Source organism: Fundulus heteroclitus, chromosome 22 (assembly GCF_011125445.2).
Source record: "Fundulus heteroclitus isolate FHET01 chromosome 22, MU-UCD_Fhet_4.1, whole genome shotgun sequence".
Classification (NCBI taxonomy): Eukaryota; Metazoa; Chordata; class Actinopteri; order Cyprinodontiformes; family Fundulidae; genus Fundulus; species Fundulus heteroclitus.
In genome coordinates, this window is record NC_046382.1 from 14,454,035 (window position 1) to 14,469,208 (window position 15,174).

The window sequence follows — 15,174 nt, forward strand, 5'->3', positions numbered from 1 at the left end:
TTCTGTCATGACAAGAAGTTTGGGGAAAACACACGGAGCACGGAGCAGAGCCTGCAGGTCCTGACTGCTTTGTGTTCAACATTTCTCAATCAGCCTGTGTAGTTTAGCTTCTACTTTATAACATGTCCTCTGCTTTGCGTCTTATGGGTTTAATCTTATTTTCAAAAACTCACTGGAAAAGATTTAATTATCCGTCTATTTGTCTGAAGAACGTTTAACCCACCCCTCACTTTCAGCTGTGAGGGGTTTGCATTTACAGCCCGTTTTTAAGTCAGCCCACAACAACCTGACCCAGATATGCAAAAAAAACACAGGCCCAGAATAAAATACTTTCAGCACCTTTATTGTTTAATTTTTTATATTCTGGCTCTAATGCAGTGTTTGGATTTTTTTTAACTTTTTTGTATGTGGGTCTATAAAACAGGTTTTTCAGCAAAGGTAAACAGTGGATAGGTAGAAATGTTCTCAAGTACTTTTTTCTGCTAGATTACAATGTATAGCTGCTACTATATCAATGATAGACAGCATTATTATGACATGTTGACAGTTTTTCCTTTGATTATCACTTCAAGGAACAAAAAAAAAAAATGCTTGATAGTTCTTTGAAAGGATAACAATCTTAACTATTCATGTATTTAGTCTTTCCCATGTTGAAATGGGAACTCCAGTGTTAAGAAAAATTACAGGTCAATTACCACCAGACTTTTTGTAGTCCTTGGAAAAAGTAGTATGCCAGCTTCTGCACTTGTTGAATAAAACGAGGAGACCGCCCCCACCCTGTCACTATAGAGGTTTCAAAGCATCTTAAATTTCATCTTAAAAATCAACCATCAGCGTTTAGAGGTAATCATAAACCCATTCCATATGTATCATCTGATCAATTTCAGTATCAACCTGTTGTAGTTGGGATTTTATGTGACAGTAGTCTTCTCTAACCCCCAGACGGTCGAGCAGATGACCGCTCATACTGAGCCTGGTTCTGCTGGAGGTTTTTCCTTCCCGTTAAAGGGGAGTTTTCCTCTCCACTGTCGCTTCATGCTTGCTCAGCATGAGGGATTGCTGCAAAGCCATGGACAATGCAGACGACTCTCCCTGCGGCTCTACACTCTTTCAAGAGGAGTGAATGCTGCTTGGAGAGACTTGATGCAATCTGCTGGGTTTCCTAAAATAAGAAATCTTTTTGACCAATCTGTCTGGATGATTTGATTAAACTTGACTTTGCAAAGTGCCTTGAGATGACATGATGTTGTGAAGTGGTGCTATATAAATAAAATTAGATTGGATAGTCCATAATTGCGAGGTGAAAGGAATCATTGTAACTTTTTTTTCCCCATAAAAAAAAAAAAAAAACTAAGAACTTAAAAGTGTGGTGTATTGAGCCCCTTTATTCTGATGTCCCTAAATAACATCCAGTGCAACCAATTACTTAGAGCAGTCACCTACTGTAATCAGGAAAGTCTCCCTCTGTGTGGGGTAATCTCAGATGTTCTGCGAATGCCTGAGTTTTTTTTTAAGTTTTTATTAGAGAACCTTAGTGAACAAACATCATGAAGACGAAGGAACAGAGCAGACAGGTGGTGGCGTGGTTAAAGCACGGTAAGGTTATAAGACTTTATTTCAAGCTTTAACATCTCCCAGAGCACCTCTCTATTTCCCTTTCACAATTATATAGACTACTTTCTGATGGTCCTGCACATAAAACCATTCAAGTGTTGTTGTAACATGACAAAGGTTTTGCAAGTGCTCCTTTCAATAGAAACAGGATGGGGTGAGCTCACAGTAAATCCTTATTAAGTTGAAGGCTGAGAATCTGCTGAGTAGCCTTATTTTAGTAAGAATGGAGCAGGTAGAAACATGAAAGCAACCTAGTTTAAGTGTTTATTGAAGTTATAGTTAAAAGCCACCCTCTGTAGATTGTCCATCTACACTGATACTCACCTTTACATCCCAAACTTACCTTTGTCGCGGTAAAAAACCAGAACACCGGCCAAATAACCATTAATACAAGAACCAGTTGACTTTAAAGTGTTTTAAATTTATTATTGATACACTTATAAAGCATATTGCACAGGAGGTCCTGCCGACCCTTACCACACAGAAAATCCCCTTTTAAAACATTGTGAAAAAAAAAAAAAAAAAAAAAAAAAAAAAAAAAAATCAAAAACATAATAAAGAGTCTATGCAGTTATAAAATAAACAGAAAACACAACCCATACTTTGTTCTTTTTCCCAGCCCAAGTTTAAGCTTTGAAGAAAGAGCACACTAGCTGTCAGGTTCGGGCTTTTTTTTTTTTTTTTTCTTCCTCCGGTCAACCCATCAGCCGGTTATAAGGTTTAAAAAAATAAACACACAAGAGGAGAATTAGAAACTGCATTTCTTGCATTATAAGCATAAGAGCATTACTGGACACCATCCCAATGATTATTATTATTTTCTTTTACCTTTGTTATCTTTACTTCTTGTAAAGGTCAGATAGAACCAGCATTCAGAATCTTCAAAGGCAAAAAAAAAATAAAAAATCCTCAAATTTAAATTACTTTCATACAGACAAGAAGGAAATCTCGTTTTTCCCCCAGCAGCCGTTTGTTGTCATACAAGCAGATTTGTTATTTTTCTGTATGTGAGCATTAAATCTGACTTCACTGCATCACTGTTTGTATGTGTGTAGTGCAAGGAGCACGGGACCTGCTGGGTCACATTGGCACTGCTGGTCTGTAGAGAAAAAAAAAAAAAAAGCGTCAACTGGTTCGTGTGTCGGTGGCTAGCGTCCCACACTCTGAAGTCTACCTTGGCAAAAAGCGGCGTGGACGCGTCTCATCGCCGTAAGGCCAGACGTGCCACCGTTGGCTATAGTGCAGTTATCTGGGGTCTGCGGTGGGATTGTTTTTACACTGCTTCGGTTTTGTAAACATTTGCGATGGCGGCCGGAGGCGATAAATCCCGATGTTCGGGATCCAGAGCCTTGCGGGTTTCCCTTGAATCCATCAAATTACACAGCGAGCTAAATGGACCGGCACCTGTGGTGACGTCATGTAAAAAAAAAAAAAAGCTTAAAATTAATATTTTATTGAAGGAGCATAACCTCATACTGAATATTTAGTTGGTTTTTTTTAAACTAAACTACAGGTGGCACACATATCGGTAGCTTTAATACTTTTTCCAACCTTTTTGTTAACAGGACAAAATTTAATCCTCTTTTATAACATCTAATGCGGTTGACATATTTTGAAGCATTTTTCAATCATTACATCACAAGTTTTGGGGTCATTTTGGGACTTGTTAATGTCTCTGTCGATTCCCCCGCTTATTTTAAATCTTTTTCACCTGAAAGACCCAATGATGGCATGATTTTACTTCCAGGTACAGTCCACCAGACTTCTGGATAAAATCTTCTGATACATATCGGTGTGTCTGGAGGAGGCCCACTGCGTCACTCATCTTCCACCGTAATTAACAGTTAATGTGATTTTCATCATAAATTCACCGTTTCATGCCAAAAACGAATGGAGATTTGGCTGCAGATAAGTTCGCTTTACAAAGACAATGTTTATGTTTGCGATTGTAGGATGGAAAAGATTGTTTTTCCTATGGGGGAGCTAACAGTGAACTCTGAAGATTTTTACCTCTGTGGATCACTTTGTTCTCTGACTCTTGTCCTGTTTATGCCAAAAAAGTGAAGGATTCCCAACTAGAAACTCTTAAAAAAGTATAAAATAAAACAAAACGCTTCAGCTATATTTATTTGAAAAGGGTACCAATAACTGTGCCACCAGTAATTTTGTTTTTTAACTTTATTTCTTAAAGTGTGATTCTTTTTTAATTTTGTTCCTGCTGATTATGTGCGCTCAATTTAAACAATTTGAGGTTGTGCTGCTGCAGTTAAAAACAACATTGATTTTAGGGCCTTTTTTTTTTTTTTTAGGGCACCACAAAATGCAGCTGGAACTGTAGGAGCAAAAATGATGTGGGTCAAGACAGAAAGCACAGTCACTCTCGGTCCTGAAGGTGTGGGCGGAGGATTCAGCTTGTTAGCGTGGGTCTTACTTCTGATGAGCCTTTTAAATGGCTTTGTTGCAAAAATCTATTCTGATTTTAAAACTTGAGGAAAAAAAGGGGAATATTTCTTCAAGATCTTCTGCCAATCCATCCTCAGAGTCCTTCAGAATAACTCATCATTTTCAGATTTAATGGGACAGAGGCGACTTCCCGGATCTGCTGAACACCAATGTGAAAAGCAAAAGAGAAATCTATCAGCACGACACATTAAATGTCCGCTGTCCTGCTTCTACAGCGAGGGCCGATAACCTCCTGCTGGAGAAACGACTATCAGCGGGAACACGCAGGCCGTGACGCTGACAGCGACAGCGAGGCAGGAGAGTGATGAGAGATGGTGTTACAGTTTGGTTGGGCCGTCTTTCTGGGATGTGTAAAGAAAAATGTAAAAAAAAAAAAGGAAAAAAAAGTGATCTTCCGTTATACAACTTTATTTTAAACTGTCCCATTTTTGAGCTTCTCCAAAATCTTCTCCTTTCCACTTTGATCTGTTTCCCAAGGTAAGCCTTCCCTTGGGGCCTGTCTGAAAGCTGTAGGATTGTCTACAAAAAGAAAAGATCTTATATATGCTTGTAAGTCGTGTTGTCTCACACACACAGGATGAATATCTGTACATTTGTATCTCGATGATCTCGTCTGCGTTTGATACTGAAGTCCTCTAGAGCTGGAGAAGTTATGCAGCAGGTTGGTCGCACTTTTTTTTTTTTTTTTTTTTTTTTTACAACTTCACTGTAAAAGCTTTTTTTTTTTTTTTTTTCTCCTGGGGACTAGCAGGTGTCGAATATACAGGAGGTGTTAGAGACCCAATGAGAAATACTTTAGAGGGGAGGTAGATGCCCTTGATTATTTTACAGCTTTCTTTAGCTGTCTTGTAAATCATTTAGGAGCCACTTTAAAGCAGCAGGGAGGCTTTCATGTTGTAGTGAAACAAGCCGACTACCTAGCAGAGAAAAAAAATAAAAAAAACATCAGCCCAACAGACCTTCTGTAAGCAAAGCACTCCTGGATTGTAGTCCTGAATATTGTTTTTTTTTTGTCCTTTACTGAATGAAAGATCGTTCATAGACTGAGCCACATGATATGCAAAGTCACAACCGCGCCGGTCTCTTCAGGTCCGCAGCTGAAGGTTGTTTCTTCCACGTGTCTGACATCTTCAACAGAGGTTAGTGCTCAAGACCTTTGGCTGAAACATTTGTCAATTCCTGTGCTTAAGGTTAGAAGTTTGCATGTCTATGATTATCATAGGCTGATTGGGTTCCTAGAAAGGCTAGAAAGAAGAGGGAAATCTGAACAAGCATCATCTCCCACGGCCAGAGCGTCAAGGATATATCCTCAGGCAGGGCGAGGCCCAGGTGTCCGCTGAAGTCTTATGCCAGGACAGTTTGGTCAGTGACGAGTTCTCTTGTGAAGAATGTGGGAAAACAAATCCGAGGGGGAGTCCTCGGAGTTTGGACAGCCAGGAAGATGAGAAGAAGTCCGGCTTTCCTGAAACAGAGTCCTGGTTCCGTTTCACCTGCAGCTGCATCAACCATGTGAGGAGAAGATGGGTCTGCTGATGTTGCTGTTGGTGGTCATGGCCGCCAGCTCCCATCTGAGGCACACAAAAGGAAAAACACGTCTGTGTCTTTATTACAGTTTCATCTGGGCTGGATATGAGACTAATGTGCTTTTCCTATATTTTTCATCACATAATCACAACATTCGGTGAAAGATCTCTGGCACCTTCTTGCATATTTACCAGACAATTTAGATTTTATTTACCCCATTTAGGTTTAAAATGCATTTTTTTTCATGCTCTAATTTACTATAAGTAAAAAAGAAAAATCACTCAAACCTCGTAAACCTTTTGATTGAATGGATGGATAGATGATAGTTGGATGAATGGTTGGATGAATGAAAGGATGGATGAATGAATGGATGAATGAAAGGATGGATGAATGAATGGATGAATGAAAGGATGGATGAATGAATGGATGAATGGTTGGATGAATGGTTGGATGAATGGTTGGATGAATGGATGATTGTTTTGATGGATGAATGGATGGTTGGATGGATGGCTGGATGAATGGATGGTTGTTTTGATGGATGAATGAATGTATGGGTGGTTGGATGGATGAATGGATGGATGAGTGGATGGTTGTTTTGATGGATGAATGGATGAATGGATGGTTGAATGGATGGATGGTTGGATGAATGGATGGTTGTTTTGATGGATGAATGGATGGTTGGATGAATGATTGGATGGTTGGATGAATTAATAGATGGATGATTGGATGGTTGGATGAATGAATGGATGGATGATTGGATGGATGAATGGATGGTTGTTTTGATGGATGATTGGATGAATGGATGGATGGATGGGTGGTTGGATGGATGAATGGATGGTTGGATGAATGAATGGATGGATGATTGGATGGTTGGATGAATGAATGGATGGATGATTGGATGGATGGATGGATGGATGGATTGGATAGATGGATGTTGGATGGATGAATGGGTGGTTGGATGAATGGATGGCTGAATGGATGGTTGGATGAATGGATGGATGAATGGATGGCTGAATGGATGGTTGGATGATTGGATAGATGAATGTTGGATGGATGAATGGATGGTTTTGATGGATGAATGGATGGTTGGATGAATGAATGAATGAATGAATGAATGGATGGATGGATGGATGGAGGGACAGATAAATAGATGGACAGATAAGAGGCGGGTGGGTGGAATTTATATTTTTACCCAGAGACATAATAAAGTATAAAAACAGACATTTTACAAACTTATTTTTCCATATTAAACCAGACCTGGAAAATATCTTATTCACCCCTAGATGTTTCCAGACCGTTTGTCTCCAACAACTTTGAACAAAAGGAAAAAATAAAAAGTATTCTGAAGTAATGAAAACATTGCAGACCTACTGCTCTGTGCCGCCCCCATCATCTTGTCTAATTTGCCTAAAAAAAAAAAAAAAAAAAAAAAGAAAGAAGCAGGCTCGGAAAAGACGGGCTGTAACGTGAGCACCGGGAGCAGGAGCTGAAAACAGGGTCCAGCGGTGACCTGATGACAGGTCAGAGGTTGAGCTGCAGATTGTTATCACTGGCTCCGGTTTCACACTCACTCCCTCTCAACTGCTTTGTTCGTTTTTTTGTTGTGAGCGCGTGTGTTTAAGAGGGGAGATTGGCACTGGAGCTGGGGATGCCACCGAGAGGCAAAAGGGAGTTAACCAAAGTCCTGTGACCCCAACTGGAAACCCCTCTAAGGGTTAGAAACACAAAGGCAGACACCAAAGCTGGGAGCATGCAAGGTGGCAGTGATGATGCAAGAGAAATGAGAGGTTAAGAGCAGTAATTAGTATCAGGTTCCACTGGAGAAATGTGTAAAAAAAAAGAAAAGAAAATCCTTTAGCAGGACGAGACTTCAGGTTTAGACACACTTGCTTCAAGAAGTGCAAGCTACATTTAACCTAGCGGAGATGTTTCAGCTCCACAGACTTATTCTTGGCATATTTCTCATTTTCATACTTTTCTGTATTTAAGTTTTCAAATGTATAACTTTTTTCTGAGGTCAAAAATGTAAAAAATACTTGGATTGAAGGTTTAAATTTCTCGCAGCATTTTTGGTAGTTCTCCCATCTCTGCATAAAGCGAGAGAACCTAAAACCCAAATAGGACTTTAAAATAAAACCTAAACAGCCTGCAGTGAAAGCCTTCTGTCATATTTTCAAATATATTGATTGAGGTCAAGACTTTCTGATGTTGATTTCCATTTATTACATAAAAAAAAAATAAAGTGTAAAAAAAAATAAATAATGCAATCACGCCGTGAAATGTCATCTGAACAAGTGAATGCAGTGCAGAATGTTGAGCAGCGTGAAGTGATGAGAGTTAACAGTGAGTTTATATGATTAAACGGCGCTGGAGGAGAGTATAAGTGATACGGAAACACGTTTCTGAGAGAGAAACTTTTCATTTCAAGTGAAAACCCCAAATAATGATGGCAGACACAGAGCTTGATGGAAAAAGGCCGATGCGTACATTAGAATGAGGGAATGTTTTATCGTATCTATTACCTTTTGTTTTACTGATCTGAAAACTGATATTTATAAACACTGGGTAGAAATTATTTCATCCAATAATCTGTTTTTAATCTATTTAAAGTACAAGATGGAAACGGGGAAGAAACTGTTTTATCCATTCTTGAAAATAACAAAATAAGTAAAAAAAAAAAAAAAAAAAAGTTTTATTTTTGCTCTAAATGCCGGAATTATATAAATTACATGATATTGTGATTAGTTGGCAAGGATGTAAACAGGATAGTAGCATCAAGATCAACCCTTCCTCTATTCAACTTTATAAACAAAAACACATTTATTAGAACCATTTGTTGTAACAAATATATTTGGTGAAAAGAGCGTTGCTGCTGTGTTACTGTGTGAACAACAGCAGCAGCACTGGAGGGAAAAATGAGGTCATCATGCAAAGAAAATTAAGCACTTTTTCAAGATGAAACTCAGCGAATGCATCCTGATATATACGGAAATTATATTTTATATTTGCAATTAACTTTCTCCAAAATAAATTTATTGAATATATATTTTAAAGCTATTGGAAACCTCTTTGTAGAAACTGCAGTGGTGTTGGATATAGGTGACAAAATCCAGATTATTGTTAACTCACAAATTGAATTTAAATATGATCTTATCAGCCAAAAGGGAGAATAAATTAACAATACAACATTTTAGAACATTAAGCTTGGTTTTTATCATGTTGGTAACCATTTCCTAAGAAGTTTTGCTTCATTTTTTTTATTGTAAGCTTATCAATAACTGCAATAACAAAAGCTGATTATACTGAGGTTTTCAAGAGTGCAGCAGCTTTTGGGGGTTTATAAGGCATTAGAGGAAAAATGCTGGAGAGCCTGAGTTTTTCCTTGTTTGTACAGGATGAGCGATTGCTACAAAATATCAGTTGAGTTTCCAAAGATAAATAACTTTTAAAAAATTGTTCTAAATAGATGTTGTATAAATAACCAAATTCAAATGAAACGGTCAAACAATTTATCTTAATTTCAGGTTGTGAGGCAACAAGACATGAAAAATGGGAAGGGGATGTGAATCGGGCCACTGTGTGTGAGTGTGTATGTATATATATATATATATATATATATATATATAATGTTATGTACAGAAACCAAGCGAAGACTACTACTAAATCTAGCTGGTATTTATTTTATTTTTACCTTAGTCTACATGTGAACCTAAAACTAAATTAAACACATTTTACAGATAATGAGTGTGATAAAATATTATTTTAGCAGCACATAGAATGATAGTTTCCTTCTGTTTTAAACAAAGTTCTAAAGTTTCATTCTCTATATTTTGGTGTAAATGAAGTGACGCCACAAAACTGGCATTTATACTAAAGGTTATCGTATTCTAAGACTCGTGTGCAGTGCTCTCAGACGTTTTCTTCCAAGCTACCACTTATTTCACTTAATGGGCCGCCAACATGTTGTACTCTAATAAGGTTACGTCCGAGTAAGCTTAGCCGGTTTTCACCTTTATTCTGCATTACAATGAAGCGTCGTCTGCATGATGTAAATGGGAACGGAGCTCAGACTAAAAACGTCACAGCCTGCATTAATGTTGCTTCATCATTATTTGATTCTTTTATAAAAAACAAACTTTTCTGCTATTAGCTGAGCTATACTTGTAAAATGTACATTAGTAGACCACTAGCTGAATGAAGGATAATGAGTTATAATTTGCCTTTTTTTGATAAATAACCTCATTACGGAGAGTGACAAGCATAATACAAACAACAGCAGCAAAAATGTGTCAATTTAGTGACAAAACAGCACTAATGAGAGGAGGATGCATCTCTGACCTGATATCATGTGGGAGTCCTGACTGCTCCAGACTGTACTGAATAACAGCTATTTTGCATAATGTCTTCAAATTAGGGCCTGTAAAAAATAAAGAAAGGAGAAAGTGAGGTGAGTCAGAGCTACTAATTATACTCAGGCTACAAATACACATCTCAGCTGTGGGAATTCAATCTGACACTGTGTAATACAGATCTAAAAACCATCTCTGCGGTGCAAAAATCTTCTCCAAGTGATTTGGAAAAACGGGACACAATTAGAAGCAAACAACGACGATCACATACGAGGGGGTATGACGCATGTGTCAACTCATCTTGTTACAAACCTGCGTGCTAAATTTACCCCGCAAACTTCCTCTGTGTACCGCCGTCATGGCTGTTCCGCCATATGCTCGCTGAGGAACAGCGTGAGGACACGCGTGACTGGCACTGGGACGTGCACGGCACAGGGGATGCCACTGGGTACAGCCGGTGCCCGTGCAAGCCCACCTACACAAAGCCAAAGTGTGACCAGAGAGAGCACTACGAGCTGGGACCGTGCAGGCAGGATGCATGACTATATTTGGCTGTGAGTTAGACGGATGTGACCGCTGTGAAAGCGCAAAGCCGGGCCAAGGAGACGGTCCGGTGAGAAATGAAGCAGCGTCGTACGACGGGCGACGCTACAACAACAACAACAAAACTCCAGTGAGGACACACCAGACAAGTTGTTGTAGGGTATAATAGTTAAAATAAAAACTCTAATATACTATAAAGCTCTGGTTAGAAGTTCAAATACACTCATCTTGGGCATTAATGGTGTATTCATGTAGGGTGCTTAAGGATCTAAGTTATTTAAGCTGTTTAGGCCTTTTTTCATGGTGTAATGACGATATAATAAACAAAATTTGCTCCCCTAGCAAGATGGACCTGAAGCACAAACATTTGGGTTGCAACCACAATCAGACAATTGATTTAATTATTATCGATATCATTATTATTAGAGACGAGGAAGGTTTTTTTTTTTTTTCTCCCAGTGTCCTGTCTAGCAATGTGGCAATAAGAATTTATGTCTTAATGCCAGATAGAGCTCCACAGATTTTGCTTTCACAAGTGGAGCAAACAGCTTTCGCCATAGTGCTCCGCTTGATTTATGCATGTAAATAGCTTTATTGTGATTCCTGCAGGGAGAATTTCAAATTATATGGACACTACAATGGGAAAGTAGGAGAGTAAAGGAAGAACAAGGAGGAAAAAAAGAAAGAAGAGATAAAAGGGAGAGAATGATAAAACGTCCTCTGTCTGCTCCGTCACCTGGAAAGAGAGATGCAAAAAGAACAGCACAACCAACAGACATAAAGCAACAGATACAATCGAGTAACACCTTGATGCCATGGCTAAATCATATATATTATTATGTAAGCTGACATGTGTAATGTGATACCTGAAAAAAAAAGTGAAAGAAAATAAATAAATTAATTAATTACAGGCTTTCTGTATATAAGTGAACACTTGATACCTGGAACCCTGCACCTGTGGGAGGAAGGGGTTTTGAGAAAGCCGTTCCTGAAAGTTAATATCAGCCTGATTTGGGGCATTAAAAACTGTTATGATCTCACTTCATGCATGCTCAGTATGAGGGATTGCTGCAAAGCCATCAGCAATTCAGATGACTGTCCACTGTGGCCTTACGCTCTTTCAGGAGTGAATGCTGCTTGTCAAGACTCGATGAAACCTGCTGGGTTTCCTTAGATAGGAAACTTTTTGACCAATCTGTCTGGATGATTTGATTGAATTTGACTTGGTAAAAAGCATCGAGATGACGTGTTGTGAATTGTCGCTACATAAATAAAATTGAATTACATCTCTCACAAACCTTCACGGTGAGGTGAAAGGAAAATGTTTAGGATGTTGAAGAACAGCCAACAGCCCTAAGGGGAATTAACAATAAAACCAGCTCTAAAAACAGACACTTTTAAAGAAACGTGCAGCCTAATGCTTGCCTGGAGAAAAAGCTGACTGGCAGCACAGACGAAGGTTGACTTATTTTGGCCACAGTGACGAGACGTTTCCAGGATTCAAGGGGAGACTTAAAAAACTAACAACACTGCAGCAAATATCACGTATAGTGGAGGGGAGCATCGATCTATCAACAGTCCATGAGCAGCTGTGACTTTCATTTGCACATTTAAAGAAAAAATTGTATCCAATCTCTTTTTGGTCTGGTTTGGCTTTCTTAAAACTCCTTTTCAGCTTTTGAAATAACTATTGCTCAAAAAACTGCCTGAGCTTGTCTGATCGTGGAGGATAGCATCGACAGGATTTTAAACAGACAGAATACAAGCGGTAGCAAAACAGGCAGAAGAAGAAGAAAAGGATACTCACTGAAGTCTAAGATGTACAAGTCTGAATGATCCATGAGGTTGAATTCATCGCCCATTCCTTGCTCTGGGCAGGGGCTGTCAAGAGAACAAAAACAATTTCAGTAAGGTTAGAGTAGGCCCTCACGCTTCCTGCCCTCTTGAGCGTGATCCAAACGGCTCTCAAGGATGCATTCACCACTGAACTCTTTAATAGAGCCGTTTAAAAAGGGACTTGAAACACAGAACTACCGACAGCATGTTATCTGCTGTCGTTCTGCTGCTGTTTAATCCCCCCAACTTCTTTAATCAGAGGCACCCAGATTATTGCCAATAAGCAGGACTGGTCACATTGCTCTCCTTATCATGGACGGGCATGATTTAAGCCCACAGGAAGCGGAGCGCTGCAGTGAGACGGCAGGCTGGCCCGTCCTGATAGACTCCCAGACCGATGATATCACTGCACATCTGTTTCCTGCCTCTGCTAAGCACACACACACACACACACACCTGTGACCCACCTGAGCAGCCACAATCTAAGAAAGAAAGCTTTGCTACTTTCTAACTCCATTCAGGGGTTATTTTTAGCAGTTTATAATGATGAAAAACCTCGGCGTGTAGAGCGATACTTCATAAGGCGCAATGTTGCTGTAATAAATAGCCTGGAGCCCGAGGGAGTTGACTTTTAGGACAGATTTATTTTCTAAAGGCACTATTTTATGTGTCCTACATCCCCGTAACCGTTTTACAGACACAATAACAATGCAGACCTGTCTAAATAAGACGATAAAGATTCTCCTGACACTTTCACACAACCCAAAGGAGACATTCGGCTAGACCTGTGCCATCACCGGGCATTTAAGAGACCATAAATATCCATTGCATAGAATAACGCAGCCAAGATCAGTCTCTATAGAAGCTTTTCGGCACCTTAGAAGAGCCTTCCCTGAACTTTTTCACATGGTGAAACATTGCCAACACGTAGAAAATAATGGTTAATAATGGTAGAAAGCGGAATGAAAACTGTAGATGGCTGTTAAATTAAAACAAATTTGTAAGAGTGGCATACCTTTTAATTTAGCCATCCATAAAATCCTTCTTGTGGTAATGCCTAATAAGTAAATATTGTCCACTTGTGCCTAATTTTAATCTAAAATGTGGAAGAAGGTGCTTCGGACAGATGAGATCTAAATTTTAAACCCAGGCCAATATCAAAAAGACTTTGCTTGGTTGAAAGCCTACGCTGCACATTCCTGGAAGCTCATCAAAGTTGAAAGGAAGACCGACTGGAGTTAACGGCAGGCAACTCAGAAAACCTTGTGGAGACTTGAATCTGGAGCGGAGGCTCACATTCAAGCAGAACAAAGACCCTAAACAACATCTACAATCTAATAGTTTAGATCAGGGGTGTCAAACATACGGCCCGGTGGCTAAATGCATTATCATTATTCCAGTGTCCTGTCTGGCAATGTGGCAATAAGAATTGTTGTCTTAATGCCAAAAAGAGCTCATCAGATTTGACTTTCACAAGTGGAGCAGAACTGCTTTTGCCGTAGTGCTCCGCTTGATTTATGAATGTGAATAGTTTTATTATAATTCATGCAGGGAATATCTCAAATGATATGGAAACTACAATGGGAAAGTAGGAGAGGAAAGGAAGAACAAAAAGAAAAGGTGAAAGTAAGAGGAGATAAAAGGAAGAAAATGATAAATTATTGAAAAAAACATGTACTTTGTTTAATTGAAAATCTGCAGTTCCTATATTGTCCATGAGGGGCGCTGTGTTTTAATCAGCAGATGGTAGCACTGAGCTTCAGATGTGGAAAATTGATTTTAAATAATTTATTAATTTTTATCTGTTTGATGTATTTTGTCATGCAGGACAGTGTTTTTAAGTTCCAAAAAATGTGAATAAATGTTTTTCAACATTGTACAATCACTGTGATCAGTTCTTATGCATAATGCACAAGTAAATGTTTAACTCAGTAAAAGTATTGTTGAAATTGCACATACTTTTCTTAAAAACACTGAGGTTATTCATAATATATTGTGTAAATGTGAAATTCATTTAATCTAAAAATCAACAACAAGTCCACTTTTATTAGTTCTATTTAACCTTGCAATGAGTTTACTCGTGTGGCCCTCTTGAGGTCAGATTAAGCTGTATGCGGCCCCTAAACCAAAATGAGTTTGACACCCCTGGTTTAGATCAAAGCATATTCACGTGTTAGGACGGCCAAGTCCAAGTCAAGAATATAAGCCAATTTAAAGTCTTTGGCAAAGTTTACGAACTGCTGTTCATAGATGCTCTCCATCCAGTCTGACGAGCCATTTTGCAGAGAAAAATGGACAAAGATGCTCTACAATTTCTTCTTTAGATGTGCAAAGCTGATAGAGATATGCCATTTAAAGATCTGCAGTTATAATTGCTGAAATAAGCTGGTTCTACAAAATATTCACTCAGGGGGCTGAATAGAAATGCAAAAGTAGTCCATCTTTTTATTTGTCCAAAGAAAACTCTGTATTTTTGCATTCTGCCACATAGAACAAACAAAATACACCTTTAAGCGCCACACTAAACACATTACCGCTTCAAATGAATATACTTTGTTTTATTTTGCGTTTTTAAACAGACCTTCTCCCGCAGCACACCATTCCCTCCACTATCTTTCTACCCATCAATCTCTATCCTCTTCTCCTGCTGTCTTCTCCATCGCATCTCCCTTTCGCTGCGTGTTCAGGATGTTGTAAGGGTTTTACGTTGCTAATCTTCCTTAAACAAACAAGGTGGCGGACTTAAAGCGGCTAGGAGAGGTGCTGAGCACGAGCACAGTCGTCCCTGGGGGCCAGATGGGGAAGTCATTACAGCCCCCTGCCCTCAGGAGGTGACCCTCTGCAC

General features: G+C 39.0%; 1 protein-coding gene across 2 annotated transcripts in view; it reads right to left on the bottom strand.

The window, feature by feature from the left end:
• Positions 1–2,014: 2,014 nt before the first annotated feature.
• klhdc3 (kelch domain containing 3) overlaps positions 2,015–15,174 on the bottom strand; it is a 43,363-nt gene continuing 30,203 nt past the window's right edge. For both annotated transcript variants that reach the window (XM_036126135.1, XM_036126136.1), the window contains exons 9-11: positions 12,301–12,374; positions 9,940–10,018; positions 2,015–5,645 (exon numbers count right to left, since the gene is read on the bottom strand). In XM_036126135.1, coding sequence (XP_035982028.1) covers positions 5,579–5,645; positions 9,940–10,018; positions 12,301–12,374 — 220 coding nt within the window. In that variant the 3' untranslated portion in view covers positions 2,015–5,578. The remainder of the gene's footprint in view (positions 5,646–9,939; positions 10,019–12,300; positions 12,375–15,174) is intronic.